This window comes from Melozone crissalis, unplaced genomic scaffold (genome assembly GCF_028551555.1).
Source record: "Melozone crissalis strain CALT ecotype California unplaced genomic scaffold, PUWL_Pcris_2 ptg000042l_1, whole genome shotgun sequence".
NCBI classification, from domain to species: Eukaryota; Metazoa; Chordata; class Aves; order Passeriformes; family Passerellidae; genus Melozone; species Melozone crissalis.
The window spans coordinates 13,328,245-13,344,607 of NW_026535820.1; the positions used below are offsets into that span (position 1 = coordinate 13,328,245).

General features: G+C 37.1%; 1 protein-coding gene across 3 annotated transcripts in view; it reads right to left on the reverse strand.

Moving 5' to 3' along the window:
* Positions 1-16,363, reverse strand: part of ASXL3 (ASXL transcriptional regulator 3) — a 122,212-nt gene that overhangs the window by 25,326 nt on the left and 80,523 nt on the right. For all 3 annotated transcript variants that reach the window (XM_054284596.1, XM_054284595.1, XM_054284597.1), the window contains 2 exons: positions 15,422-15,541; positions 10,749-10,912 (listed from right to left, as the gene is read on the reverse strand). In XM_054284596.1, the coding sequence (XP_054140571.1) occupies positions 10,749-10,912; positions 15,422-15,541 (284 nt within the window). The remainder of the gene's footprint in view (positions 1-10,748; positions 10,913-15,421; positions 15,542-16,363) is intronic.

Here is a 16,363-nt window from a genome sequence, read left to right on the forward strand (position 1 = left end):
TACACTTGATGCTTTTCAGTTTTAATTTTGTTCTAGTAGATTAAAAAGCTCATGTCCAGTAATTTTTCTTGAGACATTTTTATGGCTCATGCAAATTTTAGTGCCCTCCTCTGGGTTCTTTCCACAGCTTCTGAACTAAACCAGCCAGACTTAATATTGAACATGATGACTTAACAGTATTTATTTGATGAAAAGGGTATTTCATTTAGTGCAGCCTCCCTGGTGTTGTTGTTGCTTAAAGGTTGACTGAACAGATGTTTCTGCTGAGCTGTCTATAATCATGACCATATTTTCTTTTCAAATTTGATTTAGAAACTAGAAATGGAATAACCCACCTAATTTCCAGTACCAAACAGCAAATCCTACAGTAAATCAAAGAATGGTTTGATTGGAAGGGACCTTGAAAGATCATCAAGTTTCAACCTCCTGCCATGGCCTGAGACCTTCCACTAGGCCAGGCTGCACAAAACCCCATCCAAAGGCAGTACCTGAACATGACAGATAACCTATCAAGTTAAGGCACAAAGTTTTCATTCATCTGCCACACCTGAGAGAATGACACTGAAAGTATTAACATGTTCATGTTATTGAACTATATAATAGCACACTTCAGATGGAGATAAAAATCAATTTTTAGTATGTCTGAGGATGGAGAACTCACAACCTCTTTAGGCAGCCTATGCCCTTACTAAAAAAAAAGTTTTTCTTCATGTCCATATGAAAGCTCCTGCCTTTTGGTTTGTACCTATTGCCTCTGCTAGGGCCATACCCTTTTATACACACTGATAAAAGTGCCCCTGGCCCTTCTCTTATCTAGGCAAAGTCCTAGAACTGGACAAGGTACTCTAGGTGTGGCCTTCTGAGTGCTGAGTTAGATGGGATGGTCTGTTAAACTCACATCACAAAGGCATTCATGCCACTGAATGGAATTCATGCCTCTTCTCTGACCCTGACCCCTAAAATCTGAACCAGACTGTCATCCAGCCTATAGAAGAGGTCTACACACATGCTGATCCCCTTGAGGGCAACAACCACACCCCTTTTCTTCTCTGCCTGTCTTTTGTTTCAAGAGAAGCAAAAGCTTGTCAAGAGTTCTGATATACATGAAAAAAAGGAAAGAGAAACATGCAGAGAACAGCACAGTGTAATCCTGGAGAGAGGCAAAAAAAGAAGGGGAGTGAATAGCTAAGGAGTCAGTAATCACCAAGTTTAGTTCAAAACATTGATGACTTCATGTCTTGAGGACACAGATGGTAGGAATGTGAAAGAAGTAATCCAGCTGAAGACACAGAACATAAAAAAAAATAGACAAGCCTTGCAAAAACCCACAGACACAAAAGGACAGCAATTGTTTCTTTGCCTGAAGATAAGGAACACTCAGCAGCTCATCTCAAACAGAAAAATGCAGACATTTACACAGTGCCATGGCTGATGAAAAATCTATCCTTTCTTTAACCAGTTGCCATGTATTTACAACCAACAGAGGAGGAGTTTCTGAGTAAGAAGTATATAAACAAGAATATAAAGGAAATACTTCTGACAAGATGCAATTACCAGGGCCTTTCTGCTGTTGTGACCACAAAACATCCACAGTAACACTGAGAGATACATGACTGGTAAGAGATACACCCAACACTATATACATACATAAATACAGCAGACAGAAATACATGGTCTGACTCAAGAGCTGCTGAAAGAACAGCAAAGTCAGCCACCACAAATTCAGGTCGGGGAGGTGACATGGATAGGTACCAACTCATTCCATGGCTCTCTCAGCAATTCTGATGTACCTCAGCTTGGGTGTTCATGTTCACTCTGCATAAGTTCTCTTCCATGGGTCTCACCTCCTCACAGTAAAGGGTAACATGACCCAGATTATGGCTCATTTTCTTTAGTTCTGATTATGAAGTTATCAATTCTTATAAGAAAAGCTCTTTGTCATTTCTACCTGATCACTGACATAACATGAACAGTCTGCCTTCAAATACAAAATGAAAAGACAGATTTTTAAGACAGATGGTGAAAGCAATTCTGAGTATTACTTTAGTCATATAAAAATAACCAGATTAAACTGAGAAATAAAACATCAAAGGATGAAAAAGAAAATATCTACTACTACAGGAATAATTGCTTCAGACATGGGGAGAAAAGCAAGAAGCATCTTTGAGAGAAGGAAACAAAGACCTTTTCCATCTTCACTAAAGTGGGAAATATGCGGAGTAAAACTGAAGAATTGCAAGCATATGTTTTCAAAATGAAATGTGACTTGTTAATTTAGACCTTGTCTAAATCAAGAAGACAAGTGGGATAGCTATATTCATTCCAATACACAGTAGTGTCAAAAAAGACAATAGAATCCAATCTGTTTGAGCTCAGATGCAAGAAATTAGATGAAGAATTTTAGGCGAGTAATAAATCTGGCAAAATGAAAAGATAAGGCATGTTTTAAAATGAAGCAAAATCCATGCAAAATAGAAAAAAAAACCAAGAGCATGCAGCAAATAGTACCACGTCACTGCATTTAAGTTCTAGAAGTAACAATTAAAACCCCTAATACAAAGTTCACCTAATTAGTGAACCCAAGCATGTCAGAACACACAGAAAAAAACCAAGTATTTATAAAGGTACTAGAAAAGGCACATAAGCAAGCCTGGGGGAAAAACAGGCAGAAAAGCACATATGGATTGTGATCAAGGCAAGCATGTATGGAAATTGTTTAAGGAAAGATGACTAGAGACTCTGAGAAACTGAAACATTATTGAATTATCCAAGAATGTTCACATTTTGTGAAGAGTGCAGGAAAAGGGATATAAACAACCAGAGTCTATTCACTTAGCCTTTAATAATAAAATTATAGACATATACCTTTGAGAAGCAGAAGGTGAGGGGAAGTTACATGTAAGCATCTAAAATTAGTGTGTCATTTTTGATGACTGTCAAAAATGAAAATCTTGCATCCAATCTCTTTTCTCTAGGCACTAGAAAACACTGCTTGAAACACTAGAAAACAAAAAAATGGCTGCATGTCCTGAACACAAGAGAGAACTAAATGAAATCTGAGATTCAAAGGGTAGTAATGTTCTGAAATAATAAGGAAAAAAGTCTCAACTTTTTTTTATGCTTTTGTACTTAAGCCAAACAAATATATTGGAAAAGGGTGAGGGGAGGGAAAGGCGAGGGGAGAAGCAGAGAGAGAGGGTGGGAGTAAGGGAGAAGAGGAGGAGAGCGCTGCAGAAGCAAGGATGGATCACTTCTGCTTGCTCTTCCTTTTGCTGCACCTGCATCCAACATCCTGCTTCAAGTCCTTGAATGTCTTCAGATTCAGAATGGAAAGGAATGTTCAGTTCTCCATCTAATTCCTGTGCAGCCCTACAGTGGCAACACTGGAGGCACTGCAGACCACTCAATCATGAGCACTTTGCAAGGGAGGCGCAGTTGGAACACACTGCACGCTGCAGTGCTGCAGAGCATCCTCACCAGCTCCATGACTTGCAGCATACCAGTCTCTTGTGCCCATTTACATTACCACTTATGTCCACACATTAGCTATGCTCTCATAACACAGCTCCTAGAACAGTCTTTTAAAAAGGCACTTATGTGAGGCACACACTTTCCGGCTGACAGGGGGGTGCTTTATCAGTTCTCTTTTTGAAGTACTAATAATTCTGTCACATGTAAAAGGAACTTGTTCTGCATACAAAGTCCTCTTTTTTTTAAGTCCTAACAGCTGTGCACTGTGTTTTAGAAAACTTGCTTGAAGGGAACAAGAGGGGAACAAAAGCTTCACCAGTCTGCATCAGAAGAACAACCTTGAGTGAAGGGCCCCTCACACATCAGAAGGACTTATGGGAAAGGATGCAGTAGAGACAGCTGTGAATCTTGTATTTTTTAGCTTTCAAGGGGCACAGCACCATTGCTGTGTCCTACTAGATGTTCCAACTGAGTTTAGCCTTGCTACAGACAAAAGCAAATGCAATAGTTCTGCTAACACCTCTGTAAAACGTGTTCTTAAAAGGTGAGACATGTTTTAAGTGTGATAAGACCTTGTAACTAGGCTTTAAAAATCAAAAAAGAACTTCCACAACATGGATGTGGCAGGGTGGAAAACGCTGATTCACACTTCTGAAATACAGTGACCAAGCCTGTAGAAATATGAAACCATGACACTTAATCAAAAATGTAAAGCTTCCTATTCACATATGTAGACATACTGATACTGAGGAGGACCTCTGGGGACTACTGCAAACAAGCAAACAAGAATTCCATTACCACATCAATCAGAGCAGCCAGATTGCAATGCAATTGCAGTGAGCCTTTCTGGACTGCCTAGGGAAGCTGAAAGAGTAGCTCTCTTGTAGCTAAAGACAACTGGGATTTTGATGTAAAATCTTTCAGCTTTCAACTCACATAAAGTGAAACTGATGTTTGTTGTTAATACATGACTGTGAAATACACACATACACCATGCATACAGGTGTATTAGGTAAAATGAGTATTAACTTGCTGCATAAGGACAAAGGGTCAGCTGGGAGTAGTAATCTGTCTGAAAACCCTTGGCTAGCTCAGCTCAGGAATCAGACCCAGATTTTTATGGAAAAGGCAGCTTAAATCTTTGGAATTTATTCATCTATCTAGATGGTACACGAATATCTATCATCTAGATAGATGAACAAATTCCAAAGTTTTATTAGGGTAGTTTTAACAGGTATCTATCTAAGATACCTGCATTAGAACTACCCTAATAAAGCTGTACAAATAAGGCACATTACAACAACACCATGCTGTCCACATTATCCAGTAAAAGCAAAGAAAAAATGTCAGCTAAAGGGAAAAATGTGTCATAAAATGACCTTCAATTACTGCACACACAGGGGTGCCAATTTAACAGCTTTTTAAATCTGCTTAGGTGCAGATGACATATGTTACATTTAACCTTCAATTGCAAATGTTCTCTGAACTAAATGCTTTTGTCATAACCCTAAAACTATTTCAGTGTAAAACTCAAACATTTACAGGAACATAACAATAAATATTGGAAAGCTACTGATTGATAGAGAATGGAAAAGTAAAAAGCTAAAAGATTGCAGTATAAGCAAAAAAGGCAGCAAAGTAAGATAAGGTAACCATTTAACTAACACTGCACAATAATTCCATGGAGAGAAACCTAAAATAAAGCTGGAAACAAATAATACATGCAGCACTAATTTCTGCAGTTGGTCTTTTTATAAATGAAATTCTGCAAAATACCAATGGCACATATAATCCTCGAGCACTGATGAAGTTAATAAAACAAGCAGGTAGATGGTTACATTGCTACAAAAAGCAAATTGTGAAAATCAAGCTTCACTCACTCACTCTCTTCTAAAATACTAATATACAGTAAGGTATCTACTAAGTACTACGCATTCAGAATGTCAGATACCAGACTTCTCTTCTTGCCTTTTACAAGTGAAGTAATATTTTGTATTATTCATTACCCACTCTCCACCACAGAATTCCAACTGATGTGCTTGGGAGTGGGAGTAATTTGTGTACATCAAAACCAATGGTTATCTTTGCTATCATTGCTCAAATTACAGGAACAAATATTAAGCTGATTCATACTGCATGAAAACAAAGGTTTGAATTGGAATTCTGCAGATAACCTTCCCCAAAATTACTTCTTAATATTTTCAAAGGAACAGAGTAAATCACTAGGTGACATCATCCCATGCCTTTTCTCAATGCAGGGGGAGAAGGAATCTTTACAAGGTGACAGCTTCAAACTGCACCAACCTAAAATGAACAGGCCAAGACAGAAACACAGAACCTGCACTGACCGTAAAATAAAAGGATGATGTGATGTGATTGCATATCAGTACTAGCACTCACCCAAGAGGCAATAATTATTTTGGGATTAGCTGATTTAGAAATTAAAAGAAAGAGAATAAGGTGGGTTTTGACCCATTTTAGAATCCTTTGATTTGTACATCATGTTTTTCTTTTCAGTAGACTGACCTGCTACAAACCTGAAATATTCATACGACCTTCTGCAATACTACATACCTTAAGTTATTCCTTAAGAATACTGAAGTTTTAAATTTAGGTAACTAACTTGACTATCTATAAACTGTAGATAAAAGGTAGATAATTGGTAAATTTCTTTCATTAAACAAGTAAAGCTGAGACAAGATGTAATTATTACAGTGATTCCCTCTACTGTTTTAAATGCTCTTCCAGAACAGATTTGGTCTGATGAAATGGCAGTGCTACCTAACACACATCTGAGGAGGATTTCAAGTATTTTTGTAGGAAGAAATTCACATCCTATGTGAAAGGACAGGGTAGGTGCAAATCACAAGATTTGCAGTATCGCCAGAAGAGAAAATGCAAGACAGAGTTAAATTGTCAAAGATCAGAAGGGTGTTAAGCAGTCATGGAGTCTGGAAAGACACACTTTTTTTTCAGAGCACTCAGGAGAGAACGTTTCGTTTAGCACTCTAAGGATTAGTAAAATCACTTCAGCTTTCTGCTGCTCTTCAGATAAAGTTACATTTCTTTTTGGAAGCTAAGTAGGTGGGTGTGTTTCCCTTCCTTTTGCCCATTCCCCTGTGTTAAGAGCAGGAATTTGACTTCCCAGGGGCACCAACATGGAAAGTTGGTGTAGACACAACATTGCCAAGTGCCATTCATTTTCAGCAGCCTGTTGTACAGACCTGTTACCCATCCTTGCACAATATACATTGTTTAATTCATATTTGAAGACTCACTGATGCCATATAGCAATCTAGATATACAGAAAAATTTCCTGCTTTGAAGGTGAGTATTTGCTGAGAGGTAGTCAAGAAGGCTTGTTACATGTAATGATCAGCTTGATGTATCCATGTCAGAAGTAGGTATTTGATGAAAAATCCATTGTTCCTTAGCTGTAGATTGTTCTAATTAGAGCTGTAAAGCAAAATACCTTGCTGGAATTTGTGATAACTTAAATATCTTGTGCAGAGATTTTTCCTTCCATATAGTTTCTATACCTGCATGTTTTCTGTATTTCCAGCTCAGTCATGTGGGTCTCCCAGGGAATCACCCAACAGGTTTCTTTATCAGCTGAGCTTCAAGGATTTTGAGTCTTTGAATCCATACAGATTAATGAGGAGCTGAAAATCTGGATGTTCAAATTTCAGTCATGAGGTTCCTGGTATGCAGTGATGCAAGATTTTGGAGCAGTCTGCTAAACAGACAAGTCTGGGACATGGCTGCTTCTCAGGTATGACCTGTGGTGATGAGGACACAAGGGAATGGCCTGAAGTTGTGTCAGGGGAGGTTTAGGTTGGGTATTAGGGAAAGGTTCTTCACCCAGAGGGTGTTTGGGCACTGGAACAGGCTCCCCAGGGAAATGGTCACAGCACCAAGCCTGACAGAGCTCAAGAAGCATTTGGACAATGCACATGCTATGATTCTTGGGGCTGTCCTGTGCAGGGTGAGAAGCTTGACTGGATGATCCTCATGGTCCCTTCCAATTCAGGACATTCTTTGTTTCTATGACTTGAACAATGTCTACATACTTATTCCCTCTGAATCCAAATCAAAACAAAAAAAATCCTTGATAAAATGCATCTACCATAACTGCCAACTTGCTCCAACTTCTTTTACAGGCCTTTTTAATACAGAAAATTACACAAAGGCCTCATTGCTACTGAAATAGAATTTAAACTAATATGCCATCTGAAATCAATTTAAATTGTAATTATAACTCATGATACAATTTATCTTTTCCCAAGGGGAAAAAAAGCAATGACCCTATTCTTCCACTTCGTCAAAAATCTAGCTGGAGTAGGGACAACATGAACATCAGAAGAATAGTTCTTGACTTCTTCCATTCTGGGACATCTTTCCTAAGGCTTTCTGTTCCATGGGTTCAAATAGCTGCCTGATATCAATCACAACACTTGAAAATGAAAAACGATCAGAAAACACATCCCAACAAGCTCCTAACTTGTCCCTGAACTTTTCTTGAACACATTAGACTAACCAAGGCTGAGACAGAAGTCATTTATTTATAATAAACACTTGCACACAAAAACCCAGAAAACCTCAACTCCCTTAACTAATGGTTTCTAAAAATGCTTATTCAAAGTGACACATGCATGACAAGTTTTGGCTGAGTACGATTTAAGGAGGAGGAGTTATACCACCCAGAAAAATGGTGTTTATGACAGAAATGACAAAGAATCATTCATCATGGGGTTTTTCTATGTGAAGCAGTAATAAAGCCTAAATGAAACTGCACTTCATTAGTAATTTATTTCACAGATCACTATATATACACAAATAGCATAACTCTATTACATTTTTATAGTGCCATTTATTACAGTACTTCACATACTCTATCCACATGGCAAGACAGAAATGCAGCTTTCTCTGGGGAAGACAACAGCAGCCAACTGCAGAGCAGCACACAGGGAGGAAACACTTCTGAGCCAGAAAAGCAAAATAAGAATTTTCAGATGAATCAAAGAAAGGCCAATATAAAACAATAAAACTGAACCCCAAGAGATGTGCAGCTAACTCAAAGAATAGTATAGCTTGCCTGATGCCCCATTTGATTTAGAAAGTAGAAATAAAAGAGGAAAACTGAATACTCTTGCCTTGTTCAGTCAGAGTGACCAACAGCAGAGACTCCAACCAGAACTCCCTGGCTAAAATTCTCCATCCTTTTATTTGATCCTTGAGCATTACACTGGCATTTTCCACTTGCCACAGGAAGGAAAAGAACATCAGTTCAATTGCTTTCATCAGTCTGTATCTGGGATGCCACACTTCAGGCATAGCTGAGGACATATTCTCAGACATCAAGAAAAGAGATGCATTCCTTCCTCTGCCAAGACTTCTGCAAAGGGAGGGTTCAGGGCTATTCCACTCTCCACCTGAACATAATTTTCCAACTTTCACACTTAGAGGCCAAACATTTCCATTAAACTTCCAGAGATGACAGGTGACTCCTGCCTTCCAAATGCAGGTGAAAACCTGGGATGCTACACAAACCCACAGAATGCTGTGAGAAGATGACAGAGAGAAGGACACCTGCAAATGTCTCATCACAACATTTGCTTGTGAAGTAACAGTGTCCAATTATGCAGTGTTGGGCCTCTGAAATAACATATTTTATGCATTATGTGAATGGTTTTTGAAATAAAAGTGAAAAAATGCACTGCTTTTAACTAGTGAAGCATGTTTAAACTCAAAAAATATTCTCTTGATTTTCTTGCCAAAAAACTCTGCTGTAAGAATGCTGATAAGAAGGTAAGTGGCTTGTCACCTGTAGATATTCCATTTTTAAAAATAAATTTTAAAGTATAAAAGTTCTAAATAAAGACCCCATACTTGAAATGTAATTTATGAACATTGGGTCTTTGATGGTTGGAGAGAAAACATGATTTTACCTAGTACATTTTTTTTAATCTTTTCTGATGAAATAACTAGAAAGAGAACAAAAAATCAAAACTATCAGAAAAATATTTGCTGGGCACTAAGTTAAAATCTGTTTGACAGCAGGGAAAAAACTTTTCTTAAGACTTGTCAATGCTGACTTTGACTGCGTTGTGGGAGCTTGAGAATAAATACATTTATATTTTTTCTGCTATGGAACTTGTTCTGATGTTCTTTCTCAAGCATTCTGTTATTAAATACAGAATTGTGGTCCACAACATACAGTATCTAATTTGATAAGAGGCCGAGTAAATGTACATTAATCCAATTTTTTTCTCTTTTTGTGTCACATTGCACTTCTTCTCCCTGCTTTAGTGGCAGACTAACTGCTAACAGTTTAAATAATAAAACCTGCAACACTGAAATGAAATACTGATTTAAGATGCAGGTTTTAATTACTCATTTAAGTGATCTACATTCTCTATTTACTATATTAAAATAGGGATACTGACCATCTGCAAAAAATATAATGCCTTATTTGTGTAACTTAATGAGTCTGAATTAAGCGCATGAGTATTCCCCATTGAAACTGGTAAGACTGTTTGAATCCCTAAGTGAGGCAAGTGAGTAAATGAAATCTCTCATCTATTTTAACTACTAGACATGCTAGAAAGACTTTTTTCTCTCTCTCTCTAAGAAACCCTGCAATCTGACCAACAAATGCAGGAAGAACCAGACATTGTAGGAAAGATCACAAAACTGAAATTTTATTTCCAGTCTGTTCCTCTCCAAATGGTTCTCTCAACAGATCTGAGCACACAGCCATAAGTTCTGGAGAAGATATTCCTTGTAAAAGGTGTGAATAAGTGGATTCAGCGCACTGGAGCTGAGAGAGCTTTTGTAGGCTTGTGCAAAAGATGAAGAGCAGGAGAACAAATACTGACTAATTGACTAATGTTGACCTGGACATTGCTGGCAGAGCACCAAGAAAGATCACAGGTGAAAAGAGACTCAAAATAAAGGAAGTCTTGAGAATGAGAAGTTTATCTTCAACACCATAGGTAGAAAAGCTAATTAAATGATTTGGCAAGTTTGAAAGATTCGCTGCTCAGTTTCCATTCAGACAAATCAGGGACCTGCAGAGTTTTGAGGAAGCAAAGAAGCAGGAGCTGGTTTTCACAGACAAACTTTACAGTCTTTCTACATCTAACACTTTTACCTAAGGAAGTATGGAGATTTTCTAATTTTTTCCTGGAACGATTCCTAGTCAGTCAAATCAGCCTATACAAACATGCTGTAAAAAAGTCTCATTAAAAATAGAAATATTTTATGATGCTACTTACCTGCCTGTCTACTTCTGGAAGCAAAAGCAGGAGGTATTGTTGAAAATGCTGAGGTAAAGAAGCAAAGGTGTGTTTATTTATTAAAGCCCTCAGGTTAGTGTTCACTAGAATAGATCCCGGTGTTTCTATGTCAATATCCTCAGCTTTGGTCCATTTCAAATGTCCTGGAGTAAATAAACAGAAATAACTTTAAACATAAATAAAGGAAGAGAGTAGGAATAAGTCTTCTTTTTAAGTTTTTTGCTTTTACTGTATAATACAATAAGCTCTAGAGAAATGGTACTCTGAGAAGGGTAACACAGCCTTTTCTAGGTGTCTTAACAGCTTTTATATTTGTATAATTATAAAAAAAATTATATTTGTGTCTTGAAGATAAAGTATTTTTATTTTATAATAAAGAGACAAAATGCATTCGTCTCTTAACCTCTTATGTTTCAGTAAACATCACAACTGACATATTCTTACTTCCAGTTTGAGACCAACTCAACAGCTGCAGAAAATAATCCTGTCATGTCATCAACAATAATTATACCAGCACCTATTTCCAAGCAAAAGGCTGCTTGATGAGGCTGATGTGAATCAATAATTATGGACAGCTTCTCTTTTGCCATCAGCAGTGCCCTATGGCCTACAGAACTTGTCCCGTTGCACCGGCTAAAACATGTGTGAATAGAGAGTGATCAAAGAGATGAGAATATTTAATATGTTAATGTTTGAAAACATTAACAACAAAAACCAAAAGAATTTTTCAGAATTTTCCTAAGAACTAAGATCTAAAATGATCAAAACACAGAAGGCAGCAGCAGGAATTGTGAGATCAGTGAACAAGGTATGAGAGGAACGATACAAACACAGGAGTAAGATAAAGACAAAGCAGAGGGAAAGGGAAACAAACGTATGGTTCCTGCACAGCACTACAGAATAATGTCTTCTTACTTTACACAGTGGACAGAAAGGCTATCATCTTAAACTCTTGCACAGTAAGAAATATATCTGTTAAGATGCTGGGAAAAGAAAGCTTTCAGCCACCAAGAACAAGGAGATGCTGAATTAAATCCATAGGGAGGTACTACAGTCTCCATCAAAATGTTTTAAGAATATGTTAGACAAATACCTGTCACTAATAACACATGCATATCCGATTTTGACCTATGATGAACAAATTTGATGACCACTGGAGATCCTGTCTGGTCTGATTTTGTTAGTATTTCTAGGATAATGTTTAGAAAATACTTTTTAAAGTTTCCTAAAGAGCTATGTGCTTCAAGGTGCTTATATACTGCTACAATCCTTTTTTTCCTCTAAGTCTTGACATATCAAAGTTCAGGTGGCTGGAAAAAGCTTCTCAAAAGCTTCTAAACCCTCCCAGGAAGCTTCTTCAGGTTTCAGTTTGTTGTACTTTCAAATATTTCAAAAATGGTGTAAGAGGGGTCTGAACTATATAAAAAACTCCATCAGAATACCTTAAAAAGTGATTAAAAGATTATTCCACTGCTATGATGAATGATGGCATTAGGCATTTACATAGGACCTCTCAGCAACAATTAAAACTGACATGTTAAGAAGATTAAGTATGTTTTAAAAATGAAAAAAATTGGGCATACTGATTATTAGGAATGTCTCAAATCCTACAAGCAACAAGCAGTAGCTTAACAGTAACCACGATAGAAGGAATGCAACTATGCTTTGGATTTCTTAGAGGACCTATAGTGGGTGGTCTCTTCCCTGGAAGTCTGTAACTACAAAATATACATATGCCATATGCAAGAAAATGAAGACTTGTAAATTCTAAAAGCTCCACTTCAGTAACAGCCTCCTGTAAACATTCTTGTAATTTTATTTTATTTTTCAGCAGCTGAATATAACTGAATGAGACAAGAACTACTTTGCACTCAGCACAGAATAACCTTTTCCAACATACATTTCTAGCATACTCTATTTCAGTACAGCTAAGACTCCATTACCAACAAATGAATGCCCTGTTATACAGGACAATTGCATGGAAGAAGTGCCCATTTTCATGAATGCATCACAATAAACTATCCTCACCATCTGTTCCACCCACTAAATATAAATGTAAAAAGAACACAGTCCCTGAGCATAACACAAGTTGTATGATGTACTGAATTTTAATGCCTGTATGTATATTCTTTGTTTTAATCAATACAAAATACATATCCCCATCTTGTAAGTGACTTCAAATTAGAGTAACATTTTCCCCAGCTAGAGCTTCATATCCTTTGGGAAGGCATACACACAGAGATAATTCAAACTGAAATAAGATACATGACTGCAAAATCAGTAACATCCTTCACTGACAGATACTCTCATAGCATTAAAAGCCCACGACAAAGAGTCAAATCTACATTTTCTGATTTATTTGGCCTTCAAATCTACATTTTCTGATTTATTTGGCCTTCTATCACTTACAAAGTACTATGGGGGATTTATCAGCTTCTGGAAGAAATGTGCATATTGCTTCTGTGTGTGTAGCAAACTGTGGGTGCCCACCACAGTTCTACTTTAAAAAAAACCTCTCAAAATCTGTTCAGAAAAACAACAAATTCTGTCTCCTGCACCCTTCCTATGGCTAATTTAGGCTCTGTATAGCAGGTCCCAAGTTTGTAATAAGATTTAGTGAAGTATTTGGGAGCAGCATGGAAGTATGACACTACTGCATCACTAATCATAGCTGAGAAGAGTTTATGACAAAACATGTGCCAGTGTTTTTTATGTTGTTTTCCACACAGAAAGACATTTTGAACCCTTATACAGTTCAAGGGTATCACTGTCCAAATCAGAAATAGAAGCTGTAAGACAAGAGAGAAACTCAGGCTTGCAGACTTGGAAAATAAGAATTTACTCCTCAACACAGAGAATTAACCATAAGGAGATGGGAGCACCATAAATCTACATCAAGATATGAAAATGAAAACAGAAAAAGGACAGAAATTACACTGTTGGCAAAATCTGTTAACTAAAATGGAAAAAAAAGTAATCTTATTAAATCAGAGCTCAGAAAGTCTACTAAACACAACATGTCGTGAATGTTGGGCACATCAGCAGAGTTTCAGACAACCAAACAATATCTGGACCTGAATTGTGCACTACACAGGACCCTGGACCTGTTCTCAAAGCTGCTCTACAACTGCACTTCTAGCATCCCAAGAAATGCTGTGTCATGAGAGAAACATTTCAACAGGTACAAGAACAGAAACCCTTAAACCTTACACTAAGTTCCCTGCACTTCATGTGTGGTGTCACAAAAGGCCAATAGGTTTAATTACCAAAATCCACCAAAAAACCCCTAATTAATTCATTTGATATCATGAGCCAACAGTTGAAGATAGGGAGGAATATATACTTGAAATTATGCATCTCAGTCTTAAATGTAGAGGAAAATGACAGGAAATCATCTAACATTGAATATCAGTTTACATAGCAAAAGCTGTAATACTGTAATATTGTCTATTTTGAATAATGATGTTGGATCAACATAGAGAACTAGCTATCCACATGGGACTGATTGATAATCTGCAGAAAGATCATGTATGAAACCAAAGTACACTTTCATGGGAGGCTGTGATACAGTAAGGCTTATAGCTTACACTGCCAGGAACTGGCAATAGCACATTGAACAACTCTCCTATGGCATTTAGGAAGTAAAGTGCCTTGGAGCTATTTTACAGGATCATTATATATAAAAATAGGACTAGGCTGGATGATTAATAAAGAAGAACAATCTTATCCCCACAAAGACAGACATAAAATGACTTCTAGGATTTAGCACTATGAAAAGATTGTTTGTTATCTCTTCCAACATGGCCACATTGCAAAATACTTCTCTAAATGATTCAGCATTCTGCTGAATGCAAAAAGTACTTTCTAAAGATAAAGAAACAGTTACGTCATTCTTTGACTTCACTTAAGCAGAGACAAGAGTCTTAGTGAACACTACATTTTGTGCTCCCTAGGGAACTTTTCCAATTAAATTTCATGCAGGGCAGGAAAATCTGCCTATGACATGGAGATTTAGAATTTACTCTTAGTATCTCTTCAGAGAAAATTCTTTGTTAATTACAGAACGTGATCCACGAACCTCATAAAAAACCCACAGAAAATAAAATCAGAAACTGTATCTACCACCTCAAGAGATGTAGCTTCAAAATAGTTACAGATCCAGCTGAAGTAAATCAACCAAAGAAGAACCAACCAAAACCTTTATGCCAAATCTCTATACGACATGCAATAACGCAAATGAAGAAAAGAAAATGTTAACTTCTAATTGGGCAAGGATGTAAGCAAATATGCTACTTTCTCTGGGAACAATTGCACATTAGGCAAGCAAATTCACCATGAAGAAAGAATATCTGTAACACACCACCCCCATCCCCCAAAAAATCATTACATAACAATCAGAATCTAATTGCTAAATCACCTCTCTGCCTGCAATTGCTTAGGTCTGTCAAACTTTAAAAAGCAACCACTGAGGAGGAAAAAAAAAACTGACCATGGATTTTCCAGGTAGACAGAAAGATGTCTTCTTGAGAAAGGGTCAGCTGCTGAGTTTGAAAAAGGGACAGGTAAACAGAAAAATAAAACTTTCCAAGAGAACACAGAGTTTAGAAAACTATAAGTATTACAAGTAAGATATTTATTTTACTCCTACTCACCTAAACCAGATTTTTTTAATCTCTTTAAGTGCTGGCTTGTTTGCTTTCCAGTTGGAGACTTTTGCCCATGTTTCATCTCTTTATCAGAACCATCTGCTTCACCATTTTTAGATTCCGATCCTTTGGAAAAAGTAAAATCCCTCAAATATGATGCTTTTGCACTTTTACTAACAATCCCCTCAGCACCCCCTACACCATAAACAAAACAAAAATAGGATTTTTTAAAAATTGACATTTTCTTGGCGAAAGGCAATATACTTTTCTGGTCACAATACAATTCCTCCTCATCAGAGGAGTTGGATGTAAAAGCTCAATAAATCAATTAAGTGCTGAAAACTAAAGTTTACTGAACACTGCAGTCAATAAAAATGTTCAGCGATCTAATAAAAATAACATAGTTCTATAATGCCCAGGAGATATTTTAAAAATATTTTAACCTTAAGTTAAGGGGCAGTAAAGCAACCTAAGGCTGAAAAAAAGATAATTTCTTTTTGAAGAAACATTTAAAGAAAAGATATGTTTGGAAATACAATTGTCAATTTGTGTTAAACATAGACACAGAAATCTCTTAAAATGAAGTAACTTAATCACCAGAGCTAAAGGTCAAGGTTATGCTGCAGTGATAAGCACGGTATAAGAAGAAAAGCTAACAAAAGGATTTGAGTATTGCAATGCAGAACTGAGACAAAAATTCACATTCACGGAGGAGCTTGCCTTTCCCCCCCTCCTCTTTTTATGGCACTGAATACCAGCATGTGGTCCTCTATTAGAGCTCCAGAGCCAAACAAAATGTTACTTTGCATTCCTTTAAAACTGCTGCTATTACCAATTGTCATTTTACTGTGTGCCTTCAGCTCTTTATTAAAGAAAAATCTCCAGCCTTGAGACACGAGTCTTGATAAAGAAATAAAGACGTTAAACAAAGCCACCCAGTGGAAACAG